Source organism: Helianthus annuus, chromosome 3, assembly GCF_002127325.2.
Source record: "Helianthus annuus cultivar XRQ/B chromosome 3, HanXRQr2.0-SUNRISE, whole genome shotgun sequence".
Classification (NCBI taxonomy): domain Eukaryota; kingdom Viridiplantae; phylum Streptophyta; class Magnoliopsida; order Asterales; family Asteraceae; genus Helianthus; species Helianthus annuus.
In genome coordinates, this window is record NC_035435.2 from 104683371 (window position 1) to 104707322 (window position 23952).

The following is a 23952-nucleotide window of genomic DNA, read 5'->3' on the forward strand; positions in this document are numbered from 1 at the left end:
GTGCATCCTCGGCCAATAGTAGCCTGCGCTCATGATCTTTGCTACTACCATTCGTGGTCCAGCGTGTATCCCATATAAGCCTTCATGGATTTCCCTGACTAAGTATTGCGCATCTGTTCTGTCAACGCAGCGTAGGAGTGGTCCCATAAATGACTTTCAGTACAGAATTCCATCTGCCATTTCGTAATTTATCGCTTTGTTTTGGATCTTCCTGGCTTCCGCTTTCCCTTCTGGAAGTTTTCCATGTTGAAGGTACATGATGATCGGGGACATCCAGGATGGGTTGCCGACCTCAATGATGTTTACTTGCTTAAGAGGAACAGAAGGATTGGATAATACCTCGATGCGCACCTCTTTTGCTAGATGCCTGAAGCTGGTGGCAGCCAATTTGCTTAGTGAATCCGCATGCTTGTTTTCGCTTCTGTTTATGTGATTTATTTTGAACATTTGGAATTGGCTGATTAGCATCCGCGCTTGTTCCAGATATAACGCCATAGCTTCACCTTTCGCATCATAGTGCCCATTAACTTGCTCGGCCACCAGTTTTGAATCAACGTTAGCTTCAAGATTTTTCGCTCCCATTTTAAGCGCTAAACGGAGGCCTACTAGAAACGCTTCATATTCCGCCTCGTTGTTTGTGCTTCGGAAATCCAAGCGTATCGCATATGTAAGCTCGTGATCGTCTGGGCTAACCAATCGGAGGCCTACGCCTGCTCCATCGTCATTAGAAGCCCCGTCTGTGTGCAGAGTCTAGACCCTGTCGTCATAAACGGGAACAGGGTTTTGGATTGTTTCACATTCATGCACTTTGTCTATGGGAACTTCTGTGGCGAAGTCTGCTAAAACTTGCCCTTTGATTGCTGGCCGCGGTCTATACAGGATATTGTATCCTCCCAGTTCTATGGCCCACTTAGCCAGTCTCCCCGCGACATCGGGTTTGGATAAAATTTTCCCCAAGTGATAGTTAGTGAGAACTGTAATAACATGACCTGAGAAGTACCGGCGAAGTCATCGAGATGCATGTACTAGTGCGAGGACCAGTTTCTCTATCATTGAGTAGCGTGTCTCTGGGCCAGTGAGCATCTTGCTAATGTAGTAGATTGGGGTCTGGACTTTTTCTCTTTCTACCATTAATATTGCGCCGACCGCTACCTCCGCCGCGGATAAATACAAGATTAGCGGTTCTTTTTCTCACGGCGTTGTTAGTGTTGGCAGCTGAATTAAACACTCCTTCATTTGCTTGAAGGTCGTTTCTGCTTCTGGTGTCCACTGGAAGTGGCTTTTCTTGGCACAATTGCTCAGTGTGCTAATGAACGGGTAAGACTTTGCAGCATGATTTGCCAAGAATCTGTTCAAGGCTGTTAATCGTCCCGCGAGTCTTTGCATTTCTTTTACTGTTGCAGGTGACGACATCAGCTGGATGGCTTGCACCTTCTCCGGGTTAACTTTAAAGCCGTCTCTTGTTACTATAAAACCCAAAAATTTTCCTTCTTCCATCCCAAAGGAGCACTTTGTTGGGTTAAGTTTCAGGTTGACGCTGCACAAAGAATCTAATGTAAGCTGAATGTTTGCAAGCATGGTTTCCTCTTCGTGGCTCATGATGACGAGGTCATCCATATATACTTCGATTGTCTTACCGATGTCTTCCCCGAAGACTGTATCCATTAAGCGCTGGTAAGTAGCTCCCGCGTTACGGAGACCAAAGGGCATTTTTGTATAGCAGAAAATTCCCTTGTCTGTGCAGAAGGCAGTCTTGTCTTCATCCTCCTCTTTCATTTGGACCCGATGATAGCCCTTATATCAGTCAAGAAAGCACTTCCAGCGAAAAGATGCTAGAGAGTCAACTTTTTTGTCTATTTCTGGTAGCGCGTAGCAATCTTTTGGGCAGGCTTTATTGAGGTCTTTGAGGTCGACGCACATTCGCCATCCACCGTTGTGTTTTTGGACCATTACTGGGTTAGCGACCCAGGTATGGTATTGTACTTCGTGCAATATCCCGGCGTTGAGTAACTCTGTTACCTGTTCGTTCATTGCTTCCGCCTTTTCTGCGCTGAGAATGCGTCGCCCTTGCGCGACAGGCTCTGCTGAGGGACGAATGTTCAAGCAATGTTGTGCTATATCCCGCGGAACTCCAGTTATGTCTGCTGGGCACCAGGCGAATATGTCTTTATTGTTTGAAAGTAACTCTTTCAATTGTATGCGTACTGCTGGCGAAAAAGCGTGTCCCAGTGAGATTGTTTGCTCAGGATATTCTTCGTTAAGAACTCACTTTTCTTGTTCGTTTGATGTTGAAGGTTTAGCAACCTCTGCTGGTGGTTCATCATCTACGTACATAAGTTCCTTGCTGGAATACAGGATTGCTACTCCAGTTTTTGTTGGAAACCCGCACGCAACATGTGGAATAGAAGTAATCATGCTGAATTCTCTTTGTGATCTTCTTCCTAGCAAGACATCGTGGCGCGATGTTGCTGGCATGACCATGAAATTTACTGTGACTGTGCGCGAATGCTCGCGATCTGATAGAGTCACATGAAATGCAATTTGTCCTAATGGAAACACGGCTTCGTTGCAAAAACCGGTGAGAGGAAAATCGACCGGCTCTAGACGTGTTTTGTCTTCTGGGTCAAGCTGTTTGAAACACTGTTCATAGATTATATCCATCGAGCTTCCTGGATCTATGAACATGTAATCGGTTCTGTAATGGCCGAAGATACCAGTGATAATTACTGGCCGTTCTTCCTGAGGTCCTCCAGGAACAACAGGAAATACGACTTGTTGTTCTCTCCTATGTTGATTATGGCTCCGTTTGTTGGCCTTCGTGAGGGGCCTCCTTGCACCATGTTTATCTGCTTGGATCCGGCTTCTTTGGTATCTTCTGATTTTCGAATTATCTTGTCATGACTCCTAGATTGGATGTACCACTGATTAGGTGTCTGTGGGTCCAATATTGTAGTGTCAAATTTCTCTTTACCTTCTTTCAGAATATCAGATCTGACACTTGGTAACTCAGATCTGATGTTTTGTGTGAAAATTTGGTTCATAGCGATCTGGAATCTGTTGAACCAGTATTCCAGAGTTCTTTCCAAGAGTTGATCTGAACAATTATGAACTCTTGTTTGTACTATGGAGTTATTTCCTTCTGAATAATTGTTGTTGTATTCTTTAATTCCCATGATTCCGTCGATCTGGGCATCTTGGGCTGTAAAACCCTTGAATTCAGATCGAGGACTTGATGAGTGGAATGATGAATTCTCTGCCATATGAAAACAGAGAATGACGGAAAACAAATCGAAACGAGACAAAACATATGAAACAGAGAAATCGGTGGGTGCCAATGAAGAAACACTGGATAAATGACCGGAATCAAATTATCCAGGGGGTTAGGTTCTGCATAAAAGGGTGGTTCTCTCTCGTTTGATTCGAAGGGACGGATCTTCTTCTCCGATGAATACTGCAAAACAGAACACCGTTAGCCTCGTCACGGGGAGAAGAGAGGTTCTCTCTGTAACCAGACTCCGGCGTGTGAATAAGTATGTGTTTATGAAGAAGAAGAAGTGTTAATGAAGTAAGTGTGACTTGAAGTTCATACCTGAATTACTCTCATATTTATAGCCGGGAGTTTGGGCGGGAAAACTCGTTGTTGAAATATTAACGGAAGATGCTAACTCCGTAAGCGGTTATTTTCCCTCCGTTAACTCTCTTGATCGGATTGTGAGAGCACATGGATTGCGATCTTAATCAAAGGCTGGGGAGTTGCCACGTGGAAAGTGGGCACGTGGAGGTTTCTCTCCAATTCCATGCCATCATCATGATTTCAGGGTTGCCTGGGATGATGACACGTGTCCCAACCGTCTGGTGGTGCACGATTGAGTCTTCTAGAAGATTATTGCCACAATCCGGTGTGACTCCTTATCGTGTGGTATCAGTTTGGTAAATAATATATAAGTTTGGGTATTATTTTAAGCGGGAGTATTTGCTGGGATTTTTATCCCTTTGTTATGGAGAATTGGCGCAAGGACTTATGAATTTCCTTTTAGCGCGCAGGTGTTGTCTGCTGTTTTTCTTCTAAACTCTTTGTTGGACCAGTGCGCAGCCGCGTAAGGTCTAAAGAGGGTTAAAAGACGAGGTTGTGGTAAGGTCCCAAGTACTTGATATGAGGTTTATGGGACCTTACCCCTTCATATCCTCACTTATTCAAAACCGATGAACCTGACACTGATAAGGCTAGCGAATTTCAGGACGAAATTCCCTTTTAACTTGGGGATGATGTGACTGCTTACCAAAAAAAAAACAAAAGTTTCAAATCCAAATATTCAAAACAACAACCAAAAAACCAAAGTACCAAAGTCTTAAAAGCATTCAACCATCGGACTCGTCATTAACTTCAAACACGATAGGATCCCCACCTTCGTTCATTAGGTCTTCATCGATCAACCTTTTTTTTCTTAGACGCATTTGATGTTGTAGCTTTTGAGAATGTTGCTCTTGTTCTTCTTTCCTCACCCGCCCCGATAGCTTCCCCAACAAGTGTCCATGTCAAATTCCAATCATCATCAAAGACTCTATCTTGATCCATCTCCCCGGTTAGCCATTCGTTGCTGTCATCAATTTCATCCAATGCAATTGGGTCATAAGCAACATTTGCATCTCTTCGAAGTTTAAGCATCTTGTTATACTTGACAAAAACAAGATCATGCAACTTTTGATGTTCTAACTGGTTCCTTTTTTTTGAATGGATCTATTAAAAAAGACTTACATAAGACAATGAAAAATTAAACTTGATAACAAGATTTAAATAGTATGACGTTTTACATGCTCGAAAGTGCTCCAATTCCGCTCACAACCAGACGAGCAACATGTCAAACTTAGAACCTTAATAGCTATCTGTTGCAGATTAGGAGTTCCCTTCTCGTACAGTTTCCACCATTCAGCTATTACATATCATCAAAATTAATACGTAATACTTATATATACATAAACTTAATAAATAAACTAAGACAACATACTGGGAGCAATTTTACCACGTTGTACCTTTGGTACTTCTAATCCAAAAAACCCAGCTTGATTCACCCATTGTATCATCTCAGTCATGATCAATTCTTGTCTCACTTTGCATGGGACAAGCCTAGAAATGCATGCATGCAACCCCTCCGATACTTCTCTATCATTCTCGATTTCCTCATCGACATAATAGAATTCAGGATTGAAATAATAACCAGCTGCATGCCATGGTGTAGTGTACAATCCCATCTTTTATCGATTATGGCGGACATAAAAATGTACTCATCACTATCTTTTCGAAAGGCTGCTTTAATCGTAAGTTTCGCTCATTCCATTGCTCCGTAACCCATTGCAGGTTTCTTTTCATTGTCAACTATTCTAAGTACTTGAACAAGCGGCCCCATGACTTTAAGAATAAAATTCACGTTGATCCAAAAGCCAGGTGTAAAAACGATGTCGTTTGCTCTTTTTCCTTTTTGTTCTTCCGCCCATTTACCATTTGACCATTTCTCACTAGCAAACATGTTTCTTAAATCCGACTTTTGCTTGTGCAAACTTTTTAAAGTGAGAAATGTTGTTGCGAACCTAGTTACTCCGGCTTTTGTTAACTCATTATTGTTTGTAAATTCTCTCGTAATGTTTAAAACAACGGTATGGTTATAAATATAGCCAACCAAAAAAATACCCTTCTGAATTGTTTTTTTAACTATGTCAATCTTACCGATGTCTTCTAGCATAAGATCCAAGCAATGGGCTGCACAAGGCGTCCAAAATAAATTTGGTCTCTTTGTCGTCAACTTTTTGCCTAAAACATTACGTAAAAGCTTAATTAAAACATGGATTGTTTTAAAACTTAAACATAAAAAATCATAAAGTAAATAAACATACATGCTGCCTTGAAGTTACTGCCATTGTCTGTTATGATCTGCATAACATTTTCCTCGCCAACTCGTTGAACAAAGTTATCAAGAAGCTCAAACACTTTGTCACCTATTTTCGTATAAGAACTTGCATCGACAGACTCCAAAAACACGGTGCCCTTAGGACTATTGACATGAAAATTAATGAGCGTTCGTTGTCTCCTATCAGTCCATCCGTCCAACATAATTGAACACCCAAACTTAGACCATCTAGAATTATGGCCTTCAACCCATTGTTGCACAGATTGTACCTCATTTCTTAGCAGTGGAACACGTAGCTCTTGGTAGCTTGGAGGCTTAAGGTGCGGGCCATAGCTTCCAACAGCAGTAATCATCTCTTTGAAACAGTCCATGTTAGCAACATTGAAGGTGATTCGAGCCTGATAAAAAACATGTGGCAATAGCTTGTATTGTTCTGCCTCTAATCTCCTTATCACAAGCATCATGTATGCTTGTTTGAACTTTCTTTCCTTTACCTATGAACAACAAACATAAATCTAGTAAGCGCCAAAAATTATGACAATGAACTAACCAAAAACAGAAAAGTCACATACCTTTATTCATATATAAATCCACCAGTCCCTTCACACTGATCTTTTTCCTCTTGTTTTGAGGATTGGGTATATCAAGTACATCCTCATTTTCAAATTCCTCAACCACTTCTGCTAATTCATGTAAGCCCTCAACTCATCCTGGACTTCTTTTGGACACAAGTTACAAGCTCTTACATTACGGTTGCCTCTAATCTGATGTGCCTTAGCTCTATAGATCCCACCGTTTGTAACTTTCTTGCAAAATTTGCATGTTATAGAATTTTTGTCTTTCGGGTCAACAAGGTAGTTGTACTTCCAACCCGAATCAGATTTCCGGTGTTCGGACAGTCCCGCCTCATTTTGAGAAGACATGTTACTGTGAGATGTAGATATTAAATAACAGATTAGGATCAAGATGAACGAATTTACATACATGAACGAATAGAAGATTATTTGCATACATGAACAAACAAAACATTATTTGCATACATGAATGAACAGAAGATTATTTGCATACATGAACGAACAAAAGATTATTTACATACATGAACGAACATAAGATTATTTGCATACATGAGCGAACCTGAAGATTATTGGCGGTTGTTGTTTGAGAATCGATCAGTGAATCTTTTAGATAGAGGCTGTTGAATCTTTAAATAGAGACTGCTGAATCTTTAAAAACAGAAGATCAGTAAATTCGTATTGTTTGATGGGAACTTGGGAGTATGAAAGGTCTCTTATAGATAGAGGCTACTGAATCTTTAAAAAAAAATAATAATCCTTACTTACAGCTACGCGCATTAAATGCCTCGGAACCCTAAGCGCAGTTTTCCCGCCCAACGCATTACTTGCGCCTAGGCACGCCTAGGCGACCGCATTAACAACTATGGTTTGAACTAGTTATATCAAGCAAACAATAGGAATGAAAATAGTAATTTTCTCTGATGGTTTGAATGAAAATAGTAATTTGCTCTAATGGTTTATACTAGTTATCTCGAACAAACAATAGGAATGAAAATAGTAATTTGCTCTAACTTGAAATGCTTAAGTATTTTAAAAAATAGTTTGAAAAAATAAAAAAAGAAATCGCCAACTTTTATAATTCAAACACATTTGTATTATATAGATTTGTATTTTTTGTTGTAAATGTATAAAAATGTCAGATTAGTATACCGTGTTCGTATCAGTCATTACATGTTCAGGTTCAAACGTGTAACACAAATTTGGGTTTGAGTCTATTGAAATATATAAATACTTCAATTCAGTATCAACCATATATGTATATGATTTCTATTTCTAACAATAATATCGGTTATTCTTGCATGTTAAATATGTCATTGGGCTGAATTGTTCTTATTGGGCCAAGGAGTGTTTATGGGCTTGTAGCTGCATATGTAAGCTAAGAGGATAATGTGGGAAGGTTGATTTATTTGGTGTCAATATCCTAAGGATATGAAGCAATCTTCCAAGTCTCTTATAATAGTGACTCTTCATTGTAAAATGATTTCTCTTTGCATATTCTCAATCATCAATTATCAATTAACCGATCATTATCGTTTATACGTTCATTTGTCTTGATCTTGGTATTAGTTTTGATAATAAATCATCGACTAAGTCCAGGGCGGTTCTTAGAAGAAGGCTGGCAGGGCCACGGCCCGGACAAGTTTTTCGGCCGTAGTGCTAATTTTCCGCATTTTGATTGAAATTTTTATATATATTATGTGCTTTTTTAGTGCCCGTGTCTTTCGGCCCTGGCACGTTCAACGGGCAAGATCCGCCACTGACTAAGTCTACAACCGACTGTATTCGTTTGATTATTCAGTTTTGTCTTCTTTTGCTTGGTATTACTTTGTTCGTCCAACTAATTCAGATATTCTTGTATGTTCTTGAAATCAATCAATAAAATCGATAGTTTTTTAGTGTTTGATTCACATAAAAAATTTCAAGTTTGTGTCACCCACACAACACCACTAGGTTTAACACGCATAAATCTTAAAAACACACCTCGTATGTTGAATCAACTTTGTAGTATAATATATTTGAATCATTATATTTAAAAGATCAAAATAAACCTTTTTCTAATTACTATTTCTTTTTCGATTTTACAATAAACGAAGTTTATTTTTTTATTTTATTATTATTATTTTTTTGTAACCTAGAGAAGCATTCTACAATGACATGTACGGAAAATTGAGAACCAAAAACATAAATTATGCTTTTAATAAAAAAAAAAAACCATTTTTTTGGTGGGTTTAGATAAATTGATAAGTCAGCTCTCCTCCTCTTGCATCCTTTCTAGTTTTTATGATAGATAAGAATAATAATTAAGTATAGTTTAATTCATATAGCAACTTATTAAACAAACAACTTATTAAATAATTATATTTTTCTATTTATTTTCTTTTTTAAACATTCATTCTCAGTTTATTTGTAAATCAAAAGTAACCTAATTTTTGAAAAGGAATATGTAAATGATATTGCAATTCAAATGGATGTGGTTATATAAGAAATTAAGAATAATCATATTAGAGAGATTTGTGTATCATTTGATTCTTTATTTTTTCCAGTTTAAAAAGTTACCCTTTCTAACTTTTAGGGAGGACGGTATGAGCTTGGGTTCAGTGCAATCAACCCCGATCGGGAACACAACCCCCCTTCTTGGCTTCTAATTTCACCAAAGCAAAATGGGGATCAGTCACCGATCAAATGGGCCTAATTTAATCTTGTTGAACTAAGTCCTTGTGTTCCGAGAATAAAATGCTCCTTCATAACCAACCGGTACAACCAACATGAAAACTATCACAAGTCATAATACGACATAAAGGCGAGGTAGAGTAAAAGGTTTAGGAAGGGCATTATCATAAGGAAATGAAAGATAGGCGTATCTTTCCAAATGATACACTTATTCACCACTTGAGAAGACAATACCTTACTACACTCTTTGGTACCACCAGGCTACAAACCATTTGGTTCTTCATAGTTATGTGTAGTTTTTAATTTAAGATGCATTATGATTCATGAGTACTTAGCTGAAATATACAATCCTAGTTCATCATCATACTTCTACATCTTCTTTCTCATGACATTTGAATGATTATGAGGACGACTCTAAAGACGAATCTAAATTTATGCTACTAACATTGATGGGATCAAGAGTCGCATTGGTGGGATCACAAGCGTCGTCTGGAGGCAAGAGGGTGTTTGTGTTGAGGGCGGTATAGACCATTAGAACAATTGACACCATAACCGAAAGTGCCGAAAGAAGAAGCATAAGCAAATGAGCAAAGCTACTCTTCGTGTCTTGCGCATATTCTGTCGCAGCCAATGCCAAAACTGTTAATGGATATGAATATGCCCACCATACCACATTGAATTTCTTCATTGAACTTTTGAACAAGTTTGGTCTTGTTACCTATATATTTAAACATAACAAAGGTACTTAGTTTCATAAAAGAGTTGACATGTTTACCTCAATTTCTCCAATAGGTCTATAATAATGGGTATGTGCGAATCGACTAATAAGTTATTTTTATGTTATAATAGGAGTGTTATCGGGTATGGTAAGCTGGTTTCAGGTTTGTCAGGTTTTGGGGTTTCAAAATTGTAACCGATTAGCGACCCAAATAAGCTCAGTTTAGTCGGTATTTGGGTTAGTCAGGTATTCACATTAATAATTTGACAACTTTAAGAATTATTGAGTTAGTGGACAATTGAGCTTCTAAGCGCTGCTTGTTGCCCGTTTACCATCTATCTCAATGTAAATTCATAACATGTGAAATTATAAAGTATGATATTTTTTTGTTAAAAAGATTGCTTTTTTCTTCGTCAACTTCAATTTGACAATGTTTAAGCCATATGTAATCCAAAAATGAACCACACACACACACACACACACACATATATATATATATATATATATATATATATATATATATATATATATATATCCAAATACTAAAGGTTGTGTTCGGGTGTATACCCGGGTTCGATGATTTGGGTTACGCGTTAATCGGATTTGGATTAATGTTATTCTTTTTTTTTTTTGAATGATTAAACTTGCATTGCATACCATGAGGATTGAACTCATGATCTCCACTTATTCTACACCTTATCTAACTCAACAACACCATTGGGCTATTCCCAACGGATGATTAATGTTATTCGGGTTTGGGTTTCGGTTAAAAATCCTACCCCTATGTTATATTGTATTTAGAGTAAATTACTTTTTAAGTCCTTGTGTTTTAGTGGTTTTAACCATTTAAGTCCAAAATCAAAAAGTTTAACGCCCTGAGTCTCTAGCCATTTATTTTATAACGTTTTGAGTCCAATTTTGTTCATTTTATAACGATTTGAGTCTAAAAATTGGACTCAAAAGGTTAAAATTTGGACTCATAAGGACTTAAATGGTTAATGAAAATGCTTATAGGGACTCAGGTCGTTAAACTTTTTGCTTTTGGACTCAACTAGTTAAAACTACTAAAACACAGGGACTCAAAAAGTAATTTACCCTTGTATTTAATACTTCTTACATCGGATTAGTTTCGAAAACTGAAAAAAAAAATCTGCATCATAATCATAAATTCATAATGAATAAAAACATAACTGATTTAATTGAAAGAAACCATAGTGCTTGTATTAGTTGACATGAATCTAAGATAATAGAATTTAATGAAATTGAAATTGGATATTAAAGACTTTATTAAATTCTATATATGTTTATTGGTATAATTATTAATAGAATTGGAGTGTAAAACATGTAAAATGACATAATAACCTTTTATATATTTAGATTCAATTCGAACTTCTTCTATTGTTGAAACGAACAACATAAAGAATGAAATCTACATTCTAATTCTATTCAGAATCTATTTAATTATGTGAAACAAACACTACCAACTTCTCCTAAACCTCTTGTTAGTGAATATCTTGTTGAAATATGCGACTAAGTACGTTTAAACGTACAAATTACCAATTTCTCTCACAAAACATATTATTTATATTCAATATTTTATGACATAGATTTTTTTTTATTGATTTTTACATATGTCCTATCTATTTTACTTTTAACAATAGATATTACTTAGTTATGGAATAACATAAATTCACAAAAGTGACACAACCTTTTCATTTTGACATATCTATAGGTTTAATGCCATATAATCATCACACTTTCACATTTTGCATAAATAAACTATTCAACTTTTTTTAATATATTAAAGTCTCATAATATATTTGAACTTGCATGTATTTGTGAAAAAATATATATATGACATGAATTTCACATACATAAATCATTGACATGAATTCCTTTTCAACTGCTTACATGAATAAAAGAGTACATAGTATTCAAGTTGAGAAAGAAATCATCTAGGTAGCCTCCAGAAATGTAATCGCCCTCTAACCCCCATTTATCATTAGTTTCATGAATATGCACATTATTAATTATAAATAAGTTCGTGAAATATAATATACCACATTGGTTTAGTGATTAAAAAAAAAAAAACTAAAAAAGGTATGTTTGTTATGAATAAGCCTAATAGCAAGAAGATGAGAAGAGATAATTGGGAGAGAAAAGATGTTTATTATTAATGGGTGTGTCATACACAATAGAATACATGGACTATATATAGGGGTAATAAACTTGGAGAACAAGTTGGTTTATATTAGGAGTTGATAATCAATATATATTCTTTATAATACTCCCCCTGATTATCAACTTCATACGCTTAATGCTGCCTCATTAAAAACCTTGTCAGGAAAACCCAATGGGACAAAACCTTGACTAAGGGAAAAAGAGTGCAGCGCGTATTATCTCCCCCTGATGATGGTCACTTAAGCTCCTTGAGTCGACGCATCCCGATCCCATGAACTAACTTCTTGAATGTTGAGGTCGGCAATGATTTAGTGAACAAGTCTGCTAAATTTTCGCTGGAACGAATTTGTTGAACAATAATATCTCCATTCTTTTGTAGATCATGTGTAAAAAAGAACTTTGGCAAAATGTGCTTTGTTCTATCACCTTTGATGTATCCTTCCTTAAGTTGAGCAATGCATGCTGCGTTGTCTTCATGTAAGATCGTCGGTCCCTCATCTCCCGAAGAAATACCACAAGATCCACGAATGTGTTGCATTACAGTTCTCAACCAAATGCATTCTCGACTAGCTTCATGTATCGCCAATATTTCTGCATGATTAGATGATGTGGCTGTGATTGTTTGCTTTACCGAACGCCATGAAATTGCAGTACCTCCACTTGTAAATAAATATCCAGTTTGAGATCGCCCAGTGTGAGGATCAGACAAATACCCTGCATCTGCAAAACCAACCAAACCTGTTTTCGATTGATTTGTAAAATACAAACCCATATCTTTTGTACCTTGAAGGTATCTAAATATTTGTTTTACCCCATTCCAATGCCTCTTTGTTGGGCATGAACTATATCTTGCCAACAAATTTAAAGAAAATGATATATCAGGCCGTGTATGGCTAGCAAGAAACATTAATGCACCAATTGCACTTAAATATGGTACTTCTGGACCAAGGATTTCCTCTCCATCTTTAGGAGGTCGGAATGGATCTTTTTCCACATCAAGTGGCCTTACAACCATTGGGGTACTCAATGGATGTGATTTTTCCATATAAAATCTTTTTAATAGTTTCTCTATGTAAGTTTCTTGATGCACAAGGATTCCACCCTTAAGGTGTTCAATTTGTAACCCAAGACAAAACTTTGTCTTTCCAAGGTCTTTCATTTCAAATTCTCTTTTCAAGTATTCAACTGCCTTTTGAAGCTCCCCTGGAGTTCCAATTATATTCATGTCATCAACATATACAGCAATTATAACATATTCAGATCCTGACCTTTTTATAAAAATACATGGGCATACAGAATCATTTTTATAGCCTTCTTTCGACAAATATTCACTAAGGCGATTATACCACATACGCCCAGATTGTTTTAGCCCATATAATGATTTGTTTAATTTGATTGAAAGATGTTCTCGAGAACTAGATTTACATGAGTTTGGCAATTTGAATCCTTCAGGAAGTTTCATGTAAATATCAGTATCAAGTGAGCCATAAAGGTAGGCTGTCACAACATCCATTAGACGCAGATCGATTCCTTCTTGTATTACCAGACTAATAAGATAACGAAAAGTTGTCGCATCCACCACTGGAGAATATGTCTCCTCATAGTCAATTCCAGGTCTTTGCGAAAATCCTTGTGCTACTAATCTTGCCTTGTATCGGACAATTTCATTTTTCTCATTACGTTTTCGCACAAAGACCCATCTATATCCAACAGGCTTTACACCTTCAGGTGTATGACCCACAGGTCCAAAAACTTCTCGTTTATTTAGGGAATTCAATTCTGCCTCTATCGCTTCTTTCCAATTTGGCCAATCATTTCTTTGTTTACATTCCTCAACTGATTTTGGTTCTTGATCCTCATTGTTTTCCATTACTTGTAGCGCTACATTATATGAAAAACTATCATCGACGTCGATTTCGCTTCGGTTCCATACATTTCTAGACATGATATAATTAATTGAGATCTCTTCGTTTTCAGGTACCTGAGGTTCTTCTAGAACCATCATGTCTAGTGTCTCTTTTGGAGACTCCTTTTCTTGCGTTATTGTTACCTCGACTTGACCATCTACATTATTTGCTCCCTTTTTCTTTCGAGGATTTTTATCTTTTGAACCGATTGGTCTACCACGTTTTAAGCGTGCATTAGACTCATTACCAACATGTGGTTGTCCTTGTGGGACACTTATTTTTACCGGAGCATTAACAGCTGGTATATGTGACTTAGTCACTCTCTTTGGGTCAGTGAATGCGTCTGGTAATTGATTTGCTAATCCTTGTAAATGAATTATCCTTTGAACTTCTAGTTCACATTGTTTAGTTCGAGGATCAAGATGAGATAATGATAATTCATTCCAAATAATACTATTATCCAGCTGTTTTTTGTCTCCCCCTAATGTTGGGAATGTTGATTCAACAAAATGACAATCACTAAATCTAGCTGTAAATAAATCACCCGTTGTAGGTTCTAAATACTTAATGATCGATGGTGATTCATACCCAACATATATTCCTAACCTCCTTTGAGGCCCCATCTGTGTGCGTTGTGGTGGAGCGATTGGAACATATACAGCACAACCAAAAATCCTTAGATGGGAAATATTTGGTTCCTGACCAAGAACCAACTTTAATGGGGAGGATGTATGATAACTCGTTGGCCTGATGCGAATTAGTGTTGCTGCATGTAGAATTGCATGTCCCCAAGCAGATGCTGGTAGTTTTGATTTCATAATCATTGGTCTTGCAACCATTTTAAGTCGCTTGATAAGCGATTCAGCAAGCCCATTTTGTGTATGTACATGAGGTACAGGATGCTCTACATTTATCCCAATAGACATGCAATAATCATTAAATGTTTGGGATGTAAATTCACCAGCATTGTCTAATCGAATATTCTTGATGGGGTAATCAGGAAAATGTGCCCTTAGCCTTATTAATTGAGCAAGTAGTCGTGCAAATGCCATATTACGACTTGATAGTAGGCACACGTGTGACCATCTAGTTGATGCATCAATTAAGACCATAAAGTATCTAAATGGTCCACTAGGAGGATGTATAGGTCCACAAATATCCCCATGTATTCTTTCCAAAAAAACCAGGGATTCAGTCCCCACCTTCATTGGTGATGGGCGAGTAATCAACTTCCCTTGTGAACATGCAACACATGTAATATCCTTGGACTGAAGAATCTTTTGGTTCTTCAAAGAATGCCCAACTGAATTTTCTATAATTTTTCGCATCATTGTTGATCCGGGATGGCCTAACCGGTCATGCCATATGATAAAATTTTCTTGGTCGATAAACTTCTTGTTTATGACTGCATTTGATTCGATTGCATTAATTTTAGTATAATACAAACCAGAGGCAAGTGCGGGCAACTTTTCTAACACATGCTTTTTACCCGAACTTATATTTGTGATATGAAGGTACTCATCATGTCCCTCAGATGTAGTCTCAAGATGATATCCGTTTAAACGAACATCTTTAAAACTTATTAGATTTCTTTGAGACATTGGGGAAAATAACGCATTGGTTATTTTAAAAGGTGTTCCACCTGGCAACATTACATAAGCTTCTCCAAAACCTTCAATTAATTTTGATTTACCAGATATAGTACCAACATTTGCCTTTTTCATGGTTAAAGTAGAGAAATAACTCTTTTTCTTAAGAATCGTATGCGTTGATGCACTGTCTATTAGACATATATCTTCTCCACTAATAGGGATCTTAGTTAAACACTCCATATGCTTCAAAACAAAACAAAATCATATAAATAAAATGTCTAACATGCTTCAAACATAACAAATCCCAAAACAAAACTCAAACAAAATGTCTTAAAGAAATGAAGGAAATAACATCACTTGAAAACTAATAATTCGTATGTAAGGAAAATTGCAAGCATCCAACTGGGTTGTATCAGCCACAATATCACCAGAATCCAAGTTAGTTGGCTCAATAAGGAAATCATCATAATCCAAATTAGTTGCATCATTATGGTCTTTATCAACATTTGCAACCTCATATGTAAAATTTGTCTCTATTTCTTTTGCTTTGTCTTTGATGGATTGTTGATAAAGTTCCACCAAGTGTTTGGCCGTACGACAAGTCTTCGACCAATGATTGTTACTTCCACATCGATAACATGCATTCGATGAAGATCCCACCTTCTTTTTATTTTTTTCTTCATTGGATTTATGTTCATTATTATGCCACTTTTGGTGGGTCCCTTTGTTTTTAAACTGAACACTATGATAATTTCCTCGGCCACGTCCACGACCTTGACCACGACCACGGCCATGACCACGACCACGACCACGATGATAACCTCGACCACGTCCATAACTTTCACTTTGGCCATTATATGTTGCCACATTAGCTTCAGGGATTGGGGTTGCTCCAACCGGACGAGTCTCATGATTTTTCATTAAGAGCTCATTGTTTTGCTCGGCCACAAGCAAACATGATATTAACTCACTATATTTGGTGAAACCCCTTTCACGATATTGTTGTTGTAGTATCACATTTGAGGGGTGAAAGGTTAAAAATGTTTTTTCCAACATTTCCTTATCAGTAATATTTTCACCACATAGAATCAATTGTGATGTGATTCTAAACATTGCCGAGTTGTACTCGCTTATAGACTTAAAGTCTTGCAATCTTAAATTAATCCACTCGTAACGAGCTCTTGGTAATATTACCGTTTTCTGGTGGTCATACCTTTCTTTCAGGTTGGTCCAAAGGACAAGTGGATCCTTGATAGTGAGATACTCACTTTTCAAAGCCTCATGAATATGATGGCGTAAAAAGATCATGGCTTTTGCCTTATCTTGGGTGTTTGCTTTATTTCCTTCTTTAATTGTTTCACCCAGATTATTGGCATTCAAATGTATTTCAGCATCCAATACCCATGACAGATAGTTTTTCCCAGTAATATCTAAAGCCATGAACTCAAGTTTTGCAAGATTTGTCATGATGAACTGTATTAAAAAGATACATGTGAATTTAAACTGTAAATAACATTGATTGCAATATAATAAGATAACAGATAGATTATATATAACTGTTTAATATCTAATACAGTTTTTTTTTAGTGATATATTGGTTTTGAGAAACTAGCAATTACCTTTGCATGTTCAATAATTATGTTATTTAAAGAAATTGTGTTTTGGGGCTTTTAGTTTGACATACGAGTTCGATCAAGATGGCAACCAAAAATAAATTAGCCAAAACAAAACCGACTAAAGCCGGGTTCCTTGGCCATTAACATGTGACATGAACGATATACCATAAGTAATTTCATACTTAGACATTTTCCTAACATCAAATAAAACCAAAAGTGGATGAATGATTAAATAAAATAAATGAAAGATAACTACCCAATAATCTAATATATGTATTGATTTATAATTATCTAAAACTCACCACTGAAAAAACATTTACTGATGAAACAATTAAAGATGTTTTATTTTTAAAATATATTATTAGCCATTTAAATCTATAACGGTTGACTAAGAGATATTATCAGTTAGTCTAAAATATATTTTAAATCTATATATACCCATCTAGATATAATTTTGAATATCTCAACATTAATGTTATTCTTTAATATCATTAATATCATCGTATTTGAATAATATATTCTTTAAAATACAAGTTAAATATTTAATATAATATCATTAATATAGATTTTAACAGTAAAGATCGTTATATATATATTACCCAGATTCAACTCCATCAAAGTAAACCCAAAAGGTTTAAAATCAACTCCCCCAAAGCAACAGAATTAAGAACAATTATTTTTAAAATATATACCTTATGCTGCTAAATCGTTATTAATATAGCATTCGGTAAATGGTTGTAAGCATTGATGAAAGTAAAATAATGAATATGATATACCTTATGATTGTGTGATCCAAAGCAATCGTGCTGATAACGTGTTATGAATAAGCCTAATAGCAAGAAGATGAGAAGAGATAATTGGGAGAGAAAAGATGTTTATTATTAATGGGTGTGTCATACACAATAGAATACATGGACTATATATAGGGGTAATAAACTTGGAGAACAAGTTGGTTTATATTAGGAGTTGATAATCAATATATATTCTTTATAATAATGTTGAGTTTTTATGATATTAACTTTTGGTGTGTAGATGCAAAATTGGTTAAAGTTACCTTCGTAATTTATAACTTGTATTATATCGATTATTAACTTGATTTTTGGCTTCTCAGTTAGATTTGTTTTAAATTAAAACAAGTTATAATATATGTTATATATTTTTGCATATCTTAAAATATGGTTAAGATCAAATAAAAAGTTTATATCTAAGTAGGATGACAAGGAATTTCAACATTTCTTTTTTTAAATCAATGGTTAAGATCAATAAAATTAAAGATAAGGGTGGGTATTTTGAAAAATCATATTTATTGATATTGTCTCTCCACATGCAAAACACATACATATATCACCCATATTTTTTAAACGTTCATAACTTTTTATACGATATTATTTTTCATTAAAATTTTACCATAAAATCGAGCGTATTTTTATCTTTAATTTGAGCACTCTATTCCTATATAAAATATGACAACTAAAAAAACCCAAAAAAATGTGTTGTATTTCTATATTGTATAGCATTTTATGTGTTGGATTTTTGTATTACATTTTTGTGTTATTTTTTTTTTTTTTTGTGCTAGATTTTTTGTACTATATTTTTTACTAGGTTTGTTTGTACTATATTTTTTTGTACTGGATTTTTTTGTACTGGATTTTTTATTGTATTTTTATAAAACAAATGTTTTAGGACCAAAATGTCCTTTCTTTCTACTTGTAAGAAGTGTCACTAGTCATCATCACAATTCTTCTTAGGCTACTTAGACAAAAACCCATTTTTTAGTGGATATTCCCCTCTTAAAGTAATCTTGTTTAATCATATCTTTTCAAAATTGACATCTTGATATTAATTAACAAACGAATTAGTTATTTCCGAAAGAGGTTAGTTCTCGTAGAAATTAAGACAATTTTTACTTAAAACATAGGAAATCATGAGAAGGAAACACATGTAAATGAGTGCCTTTGATGCATGACGGGTATTGGCGCCCCTTTATGTACCCTTGTTTACAACCATGGACACACTCGCATCATATTTATGTGTTGGTCATATATTTGTATAGAGATGAACATTTGGTATCAGTTATTGGTATCGGTTATCATTTTTCTTGTTTTTCGATACCGGTGTATTCGGTACCAGTACTTTTGGTATCGGTACCAGTTCAGTACCAAACGGATACGTGCTCAACCCTCCATCTGTACCGTGTAAAATGAGATAATCGCATCGTCTAACGTGGATAACAACACTATGTGTTGCATACTTGCATAGTTCTTCAACTTTAAAGAATGTTGTTTTTATAGCAAAAAATATATTGAAATATTATAATCATATTTATGAAAACAAAAATCTTGATTTATGTTATATTTATTTAAAACAATAATAGATAACAAAAGTTTATTGAGTTTTAAGACATTGATGCAAGTAATGAGTTTAAAAAATTCAAAAAATTACAGTTTCCCTATTTTTACCATACTTCTATCCTTCAGTAACTTATAATTGATTGTGAGATTATCACTGCATCAATCATAATTTTTAAATTCATTTTATCAAAGTCCTCAAATCCTTCCTGTATGTTTTAGAAAAAAACGATTTTGTATTTGATCCACTTTTTCGAAAATGTTTTACAAACAAAATAACAAAAAAGGTTATGAAAAAGGAAAGAAATTTGTGTTAACCATTATTCATAACTAGTTAATCTTAATAATAAAACAAATAATTAATTTCTATCAACTTAATAATAAAAAAAAGACAACAAGTTAAATACGTATTATAAACTTAATATTCCAAATGGCACGTTAATTTTCATTTTTTTTCTCCCAATAAAAGTCAATATATTGCAGTTTTTAATAGTAGATATTCTATTTATTTAGCTTCAAACTGATTTACTTTATTTTTTTAAGTAAATTAAGTTTTTAAGTACCTAATATTCGAATTCGATAAGTAGCCCTAAAATTCACTTGCTATTAGAAAATTGACTTTTAACGGATCCTTCGGTGAACATCAATGAATTACTGACAAACAAATAAAAAAACTAAATGTACAATAAGCATCACTGATGGATTACCGACATGCACTACATTCACTTACAGATAAAAAGAATAATTTTCACCAGCAGTAGGATTTGTCGGAGATCATTGACGAATTACCTACAAATTAATCAAAATAAAAAGACTAAAAGCATAGTAATCATCACTGATGAGTTACTAACTAATGCTATTTTTACTTATGTGTCAATCTGTCTAAATAATTAAATTGAATGTTGTATAGAAATAAAAGTTAAAAACAAGGCATTACAACATCATGGTATTAAATATACAATTTGACATTTTTGCTAATCAGAACCCTGATCAAATGGTCAAATGTTATGGTTAATATTCTCTGTTTTTCTAAACAACATTCTTTCTTTAAGGTCCAATTCCACTATTATTCATTCTGTAACTAACATTTTGTAAAGCAATGTTTTAAAAACCGGTTCAAACCGGTCGGTTGTACCGGTTGAGCCGTCTGGTAAAACCGGTTAAACCATCCGGTACATCCTATTGAACCGTCTGATACACCCGGTTAAACCGTTTCTAAGTCAAATTCAGTACGATATAAAACCGGATTTTAAAACATTGCTGTAAAGGATTCTATAAACAAAATGAGTAAGAAATATAATTCAGGCTTTACAGTTACAGAATTATCACGAACCAAATTTCCCTTGGATTTCTTTCACTAAAAGCAAATTATCTTTACCTTTAGCGCAAATATAATAAACATGTTTATACAAACATAAAATACGTTAATTATTACTACGAAATAAAATTTTAGTTGACTTACGAAAATCATTTGTGATTGCTAATTTTAGTCAAATCCAAAGGTTTTTTTTTTTTTTTTTTTTATATATACTCAAGTTTTTACACCTTCATTCCATGGATAAGAATATATGATGACTTTATGATGTATAAATTTTAAATTTATTGTCTATACAAAAAAAAAACGTTTTCTATATAATTACAATGTAAACATCATATTTTCAGTTATATTATCAGTTTTGAGGTTTTCAGTACAATCATTTTATATCTCTTTTTTTTTCTTTTGCCGACCAAATAAACATGTTTATTTGTATTAAGATTCCTAACTTTTTAACCGGTGATGATGACACATAACTTTTTAAATAACAACGCTAATCTTTTTATATGTGACAATGTGACCGGTAATAAAGATCTTAACTTATAATAACCTAAACTTTAATGAAAACAGACAAATTTTAGGTGGCATATTAATAATTAATAATAATATTTAAAGAAAAAACAAAAAGAATACATTAAACAAATTCAAAACCTTCTGTATCGTTTTAGAGGGTAAAGAATGGCACAAAGATATACTAAATCGTAAAATATAACACAATCCCGAAAAATATAATACGGTTTTAAGAAAAAAAGACAATACAAATAAATAAAACTCTTAAATACGTTTTCACAAAAATCGCTGATGATCACTTTTATTATATAGTTTTCATAATGCTATTTAAATTTATAAGCTATCAAAAAAATATTATCAGATTAATTAACAAGCAAACTTTTAACACGCTTAAAAAACTTTGTCACTCGACGATATGGTTTCTCGAGAAAACACCTAAACCAAACTCTGAAACCAGTGTAGGCCCGGTTAAGACAACATAGTCTGACCGGAATGGAACAACGGGGCTCTCCAATTTAAGAAATGCGACGACCTAACATAAGAAAGTTGTCGTTTCAAAAAAAATAAATAAATAAAAAAATAACTCGAGTCAAATCAACATAACTAATTAAACTCAAACTTCTTACCAACCTAATCACTTCTCACTTACTAACCCAAAGATTCGCAAACAAACAAATAAAATTAGGCATGGGTATAAAAATCTCAACTAGCTGCCGATTAATCGCCGATTATTTACAATTAATCCCCGACTAATCCCAGCTAATTGCTAGTCCATACTCTACGACTAACGACTAACGACTACTACAACAATGATATTAGGTCAAAAAAGGAAATCTTACCAGGCACAAGAACAGAAACATAGAGAGATAAAAAAGCATCTTTGACGAAAAGTCAAAGGTCCCAGAAATCTCATCCCAAGCCAAACTAGCCATACTCGGAGCAGCAATAAACAAAAACATAACCGGTCGGAGCACCGTCGGTAAACAAGTATTTCCCGACAGTCTTTGATAAAGCGTCACAAAAACCACCATATAATGCACCATCCCTAACGTAAACAACACCATAGCACTCTCTTTCCACCCCATCTGCGCCGCCGCCCTAGCTCCGACGAAGTTTCCCACCACCGACAGCTGGCTCGCCGGATTAGCCACCCTGGATAATATCCTCTTACCCTTAGTAAACCACTGACCATATATTTTCACATCAAGAACAAATATAGGAACCACAAAAAGCCACCAAAGTAGAAGATAATAAACAGTTTTTGGTGTCAAAAACGGTGCCGTTTGGAGTAGCAAAAGCCATGATATCCACGGGGCAAAAAGGTAATTTACCCCTATATGGTTTAGGTATTCGGTTTTTACCATGTTGGAAAATAATGCGCATCTTAAGATGTATAGGATAGAGAGGGTGGTTAAGATGAGGAGAGAGAGGGACCATAAGAGGAGGAAGGCGGTGGACGGGAAGAGGCCGAGGATTCGACGATAGGCGTGCGCGTTTTCAGGCGGGTCTTTGAGGGTTTTCCATAAGAGGGTTTGGCAGCAGAGGGAGAGGGTGATACGGAAGTAGCCTGCATGGCAACGTGTTATTATGGGGATAATTAGGGTTTTGATTATGATTAAAGTGCCTGTATGGTCGTTGGAGTGGATGGATGTTGATGGGACGGTTAACGTTATTTGTGGTGGTGTTGGTGTTGGTGTTGGTGGTGGTTGTTGTACGATGGTTGTCATGTTTGATTTGAAACTAGTGGTGGTTTGTGGTTGTGTGTGTGATTTTGCTACTTGGTAGGTGTGGTGGAGTGGTGGTATTTATAGAAGTAGTGAGAGGTAGGTTAGGTTTGTAATGCACGTGTGGATTGTGGGGAGGCTTTTGACTATATCAAAGCTAGCGTATGGTATTTTGTTACATACACTTCTTTGGATCATTTTGAAGTGATTAGTGACATGTAATGTTTATTGTACTATGTATGTGATGCATTTTTTAGACATTTATTTTATAGAATACTTTTGTGTGTGTATATATATATAAGGTAGGGTTCTTGAGTGATCACTAGGTTGAAAATGAACTATGTAAATTAATTTGGGTTATTGGATTACATCATCTAGAGATTTTTTAAATAATTGCAAGATTGGAATTATAATATTGTAACTTCCTTTTGAAATAAATAACTGACAGAAGGGTATTTGCGTCTTTTGTAAATTGCATTTTATTAAACAATATAATTAAAATCTCAAGCCCCAAACCCAAGCCCCACTCCCAGTAATCTTAGACCAAACCCGATACACCATATTTGCTGGTGCATTTAGCTGACATTTTATCAACAATCAAAAAGTTTGCATTGGAGATTTGGAGCAATGTTGAATTTGAAGAAGCGCACTTCGTACACGTTTGCATTTGGTATAAAAGGCGGGGGCCACATGATACTAAATAGAAAATGTTACATAGAGAATATTAAAAATAAATTTTCTAGTTTTATTATTCTTTCTAAAAAACAAAAGGAATTTATTTTTAGAATAATGTTTTCATATTCATTCTCAAACCGTAAGAAGGTAAAGAGATTACTTTTTTTCTAGGTTGCCCAATCTTTTGTTTGGAACTTTTAGTTCTTTAAGTTTAATTT

General features: G+C 35.0%; 3 protein-coding genes across 6 annotated transcripts; all 3 read right to left on the minus strand.

Annotated features, from left to right (window-relative positions):
* Positions 1–4423: 4423 nt before the first annotated feature.
* LOC110932065 lies at positions 4424–5250 on the minus strand. Its single transcript, XM_022175426.1, has 3 exons — positions 5007–5250; positions 4873–4931; positions 4424–4738 (listed from the first exon to the last, which is right to left on the minus strand). The coding sequence occupies exons 1-3, from the start codon at positions 5248–5250 to the stop codon at positions 4424–4426; spliced, it is 618 nt and encodes a 205-aa protein (XP_022031118.1).
* Positions 5251–5327: 77 nt separating this feature from the next.
* Positions 5328–6826, minus strand: LOC110932064. Its single transcript, XM_022175425.1, has 3 exons — positions 6650–6826; positions 5890–6397; positions 5328–5806 (listed from the first exon to the last, which is right to left on the minus strand). Exons 1-3 carry the CDS (start codon positions 6824–6826, stop codon positions 5328–5330), a joined length of 1164 nt encoding a protein of 387 aa, XP_022031117.1.
* A 2645-nt stretch (positions 6827–9471) lies between these two features.
* On the minus strand, positions 9472–23192 carry LOC110929696 (S-type anion channel SLAH1). Of its 4 annotated transcripts, none has more exons than XM_022172875.2 (2): positions 22175–23192; positions 9472–9866 (listed from the first exon to the last, which is right to left on the minus strand). In XM_022172875.2, exons 1-2 carry the CDS (start codon positions 23060–23062, stop codon positions 9549–9551), a joined length of 1206 nt encoding a protein of 401 aa, XP_022028567.1. In that variant the 5' UTR covers positions 23063–23192; the 3' UTR covers positions 9472–9548. The 4 variants fall into 4 exon arrangements, with proteins under 4 accessions (XP_022028567.1, XP_035843802.1, XP_022028568.1 ...); XM_035987909.1 differs by lacking the exon at positions 9472–9866 and adding an exon at positions 15811–17019; XM_022172876.2 differs by lacking the exons at positions 9472–9866; positions 22175–23192 and adding exons at positions 15811–17019; positions 17939–18700.
* Between the last annotated feature and the right edge of the window lie 760 nt (positions 23193–23952).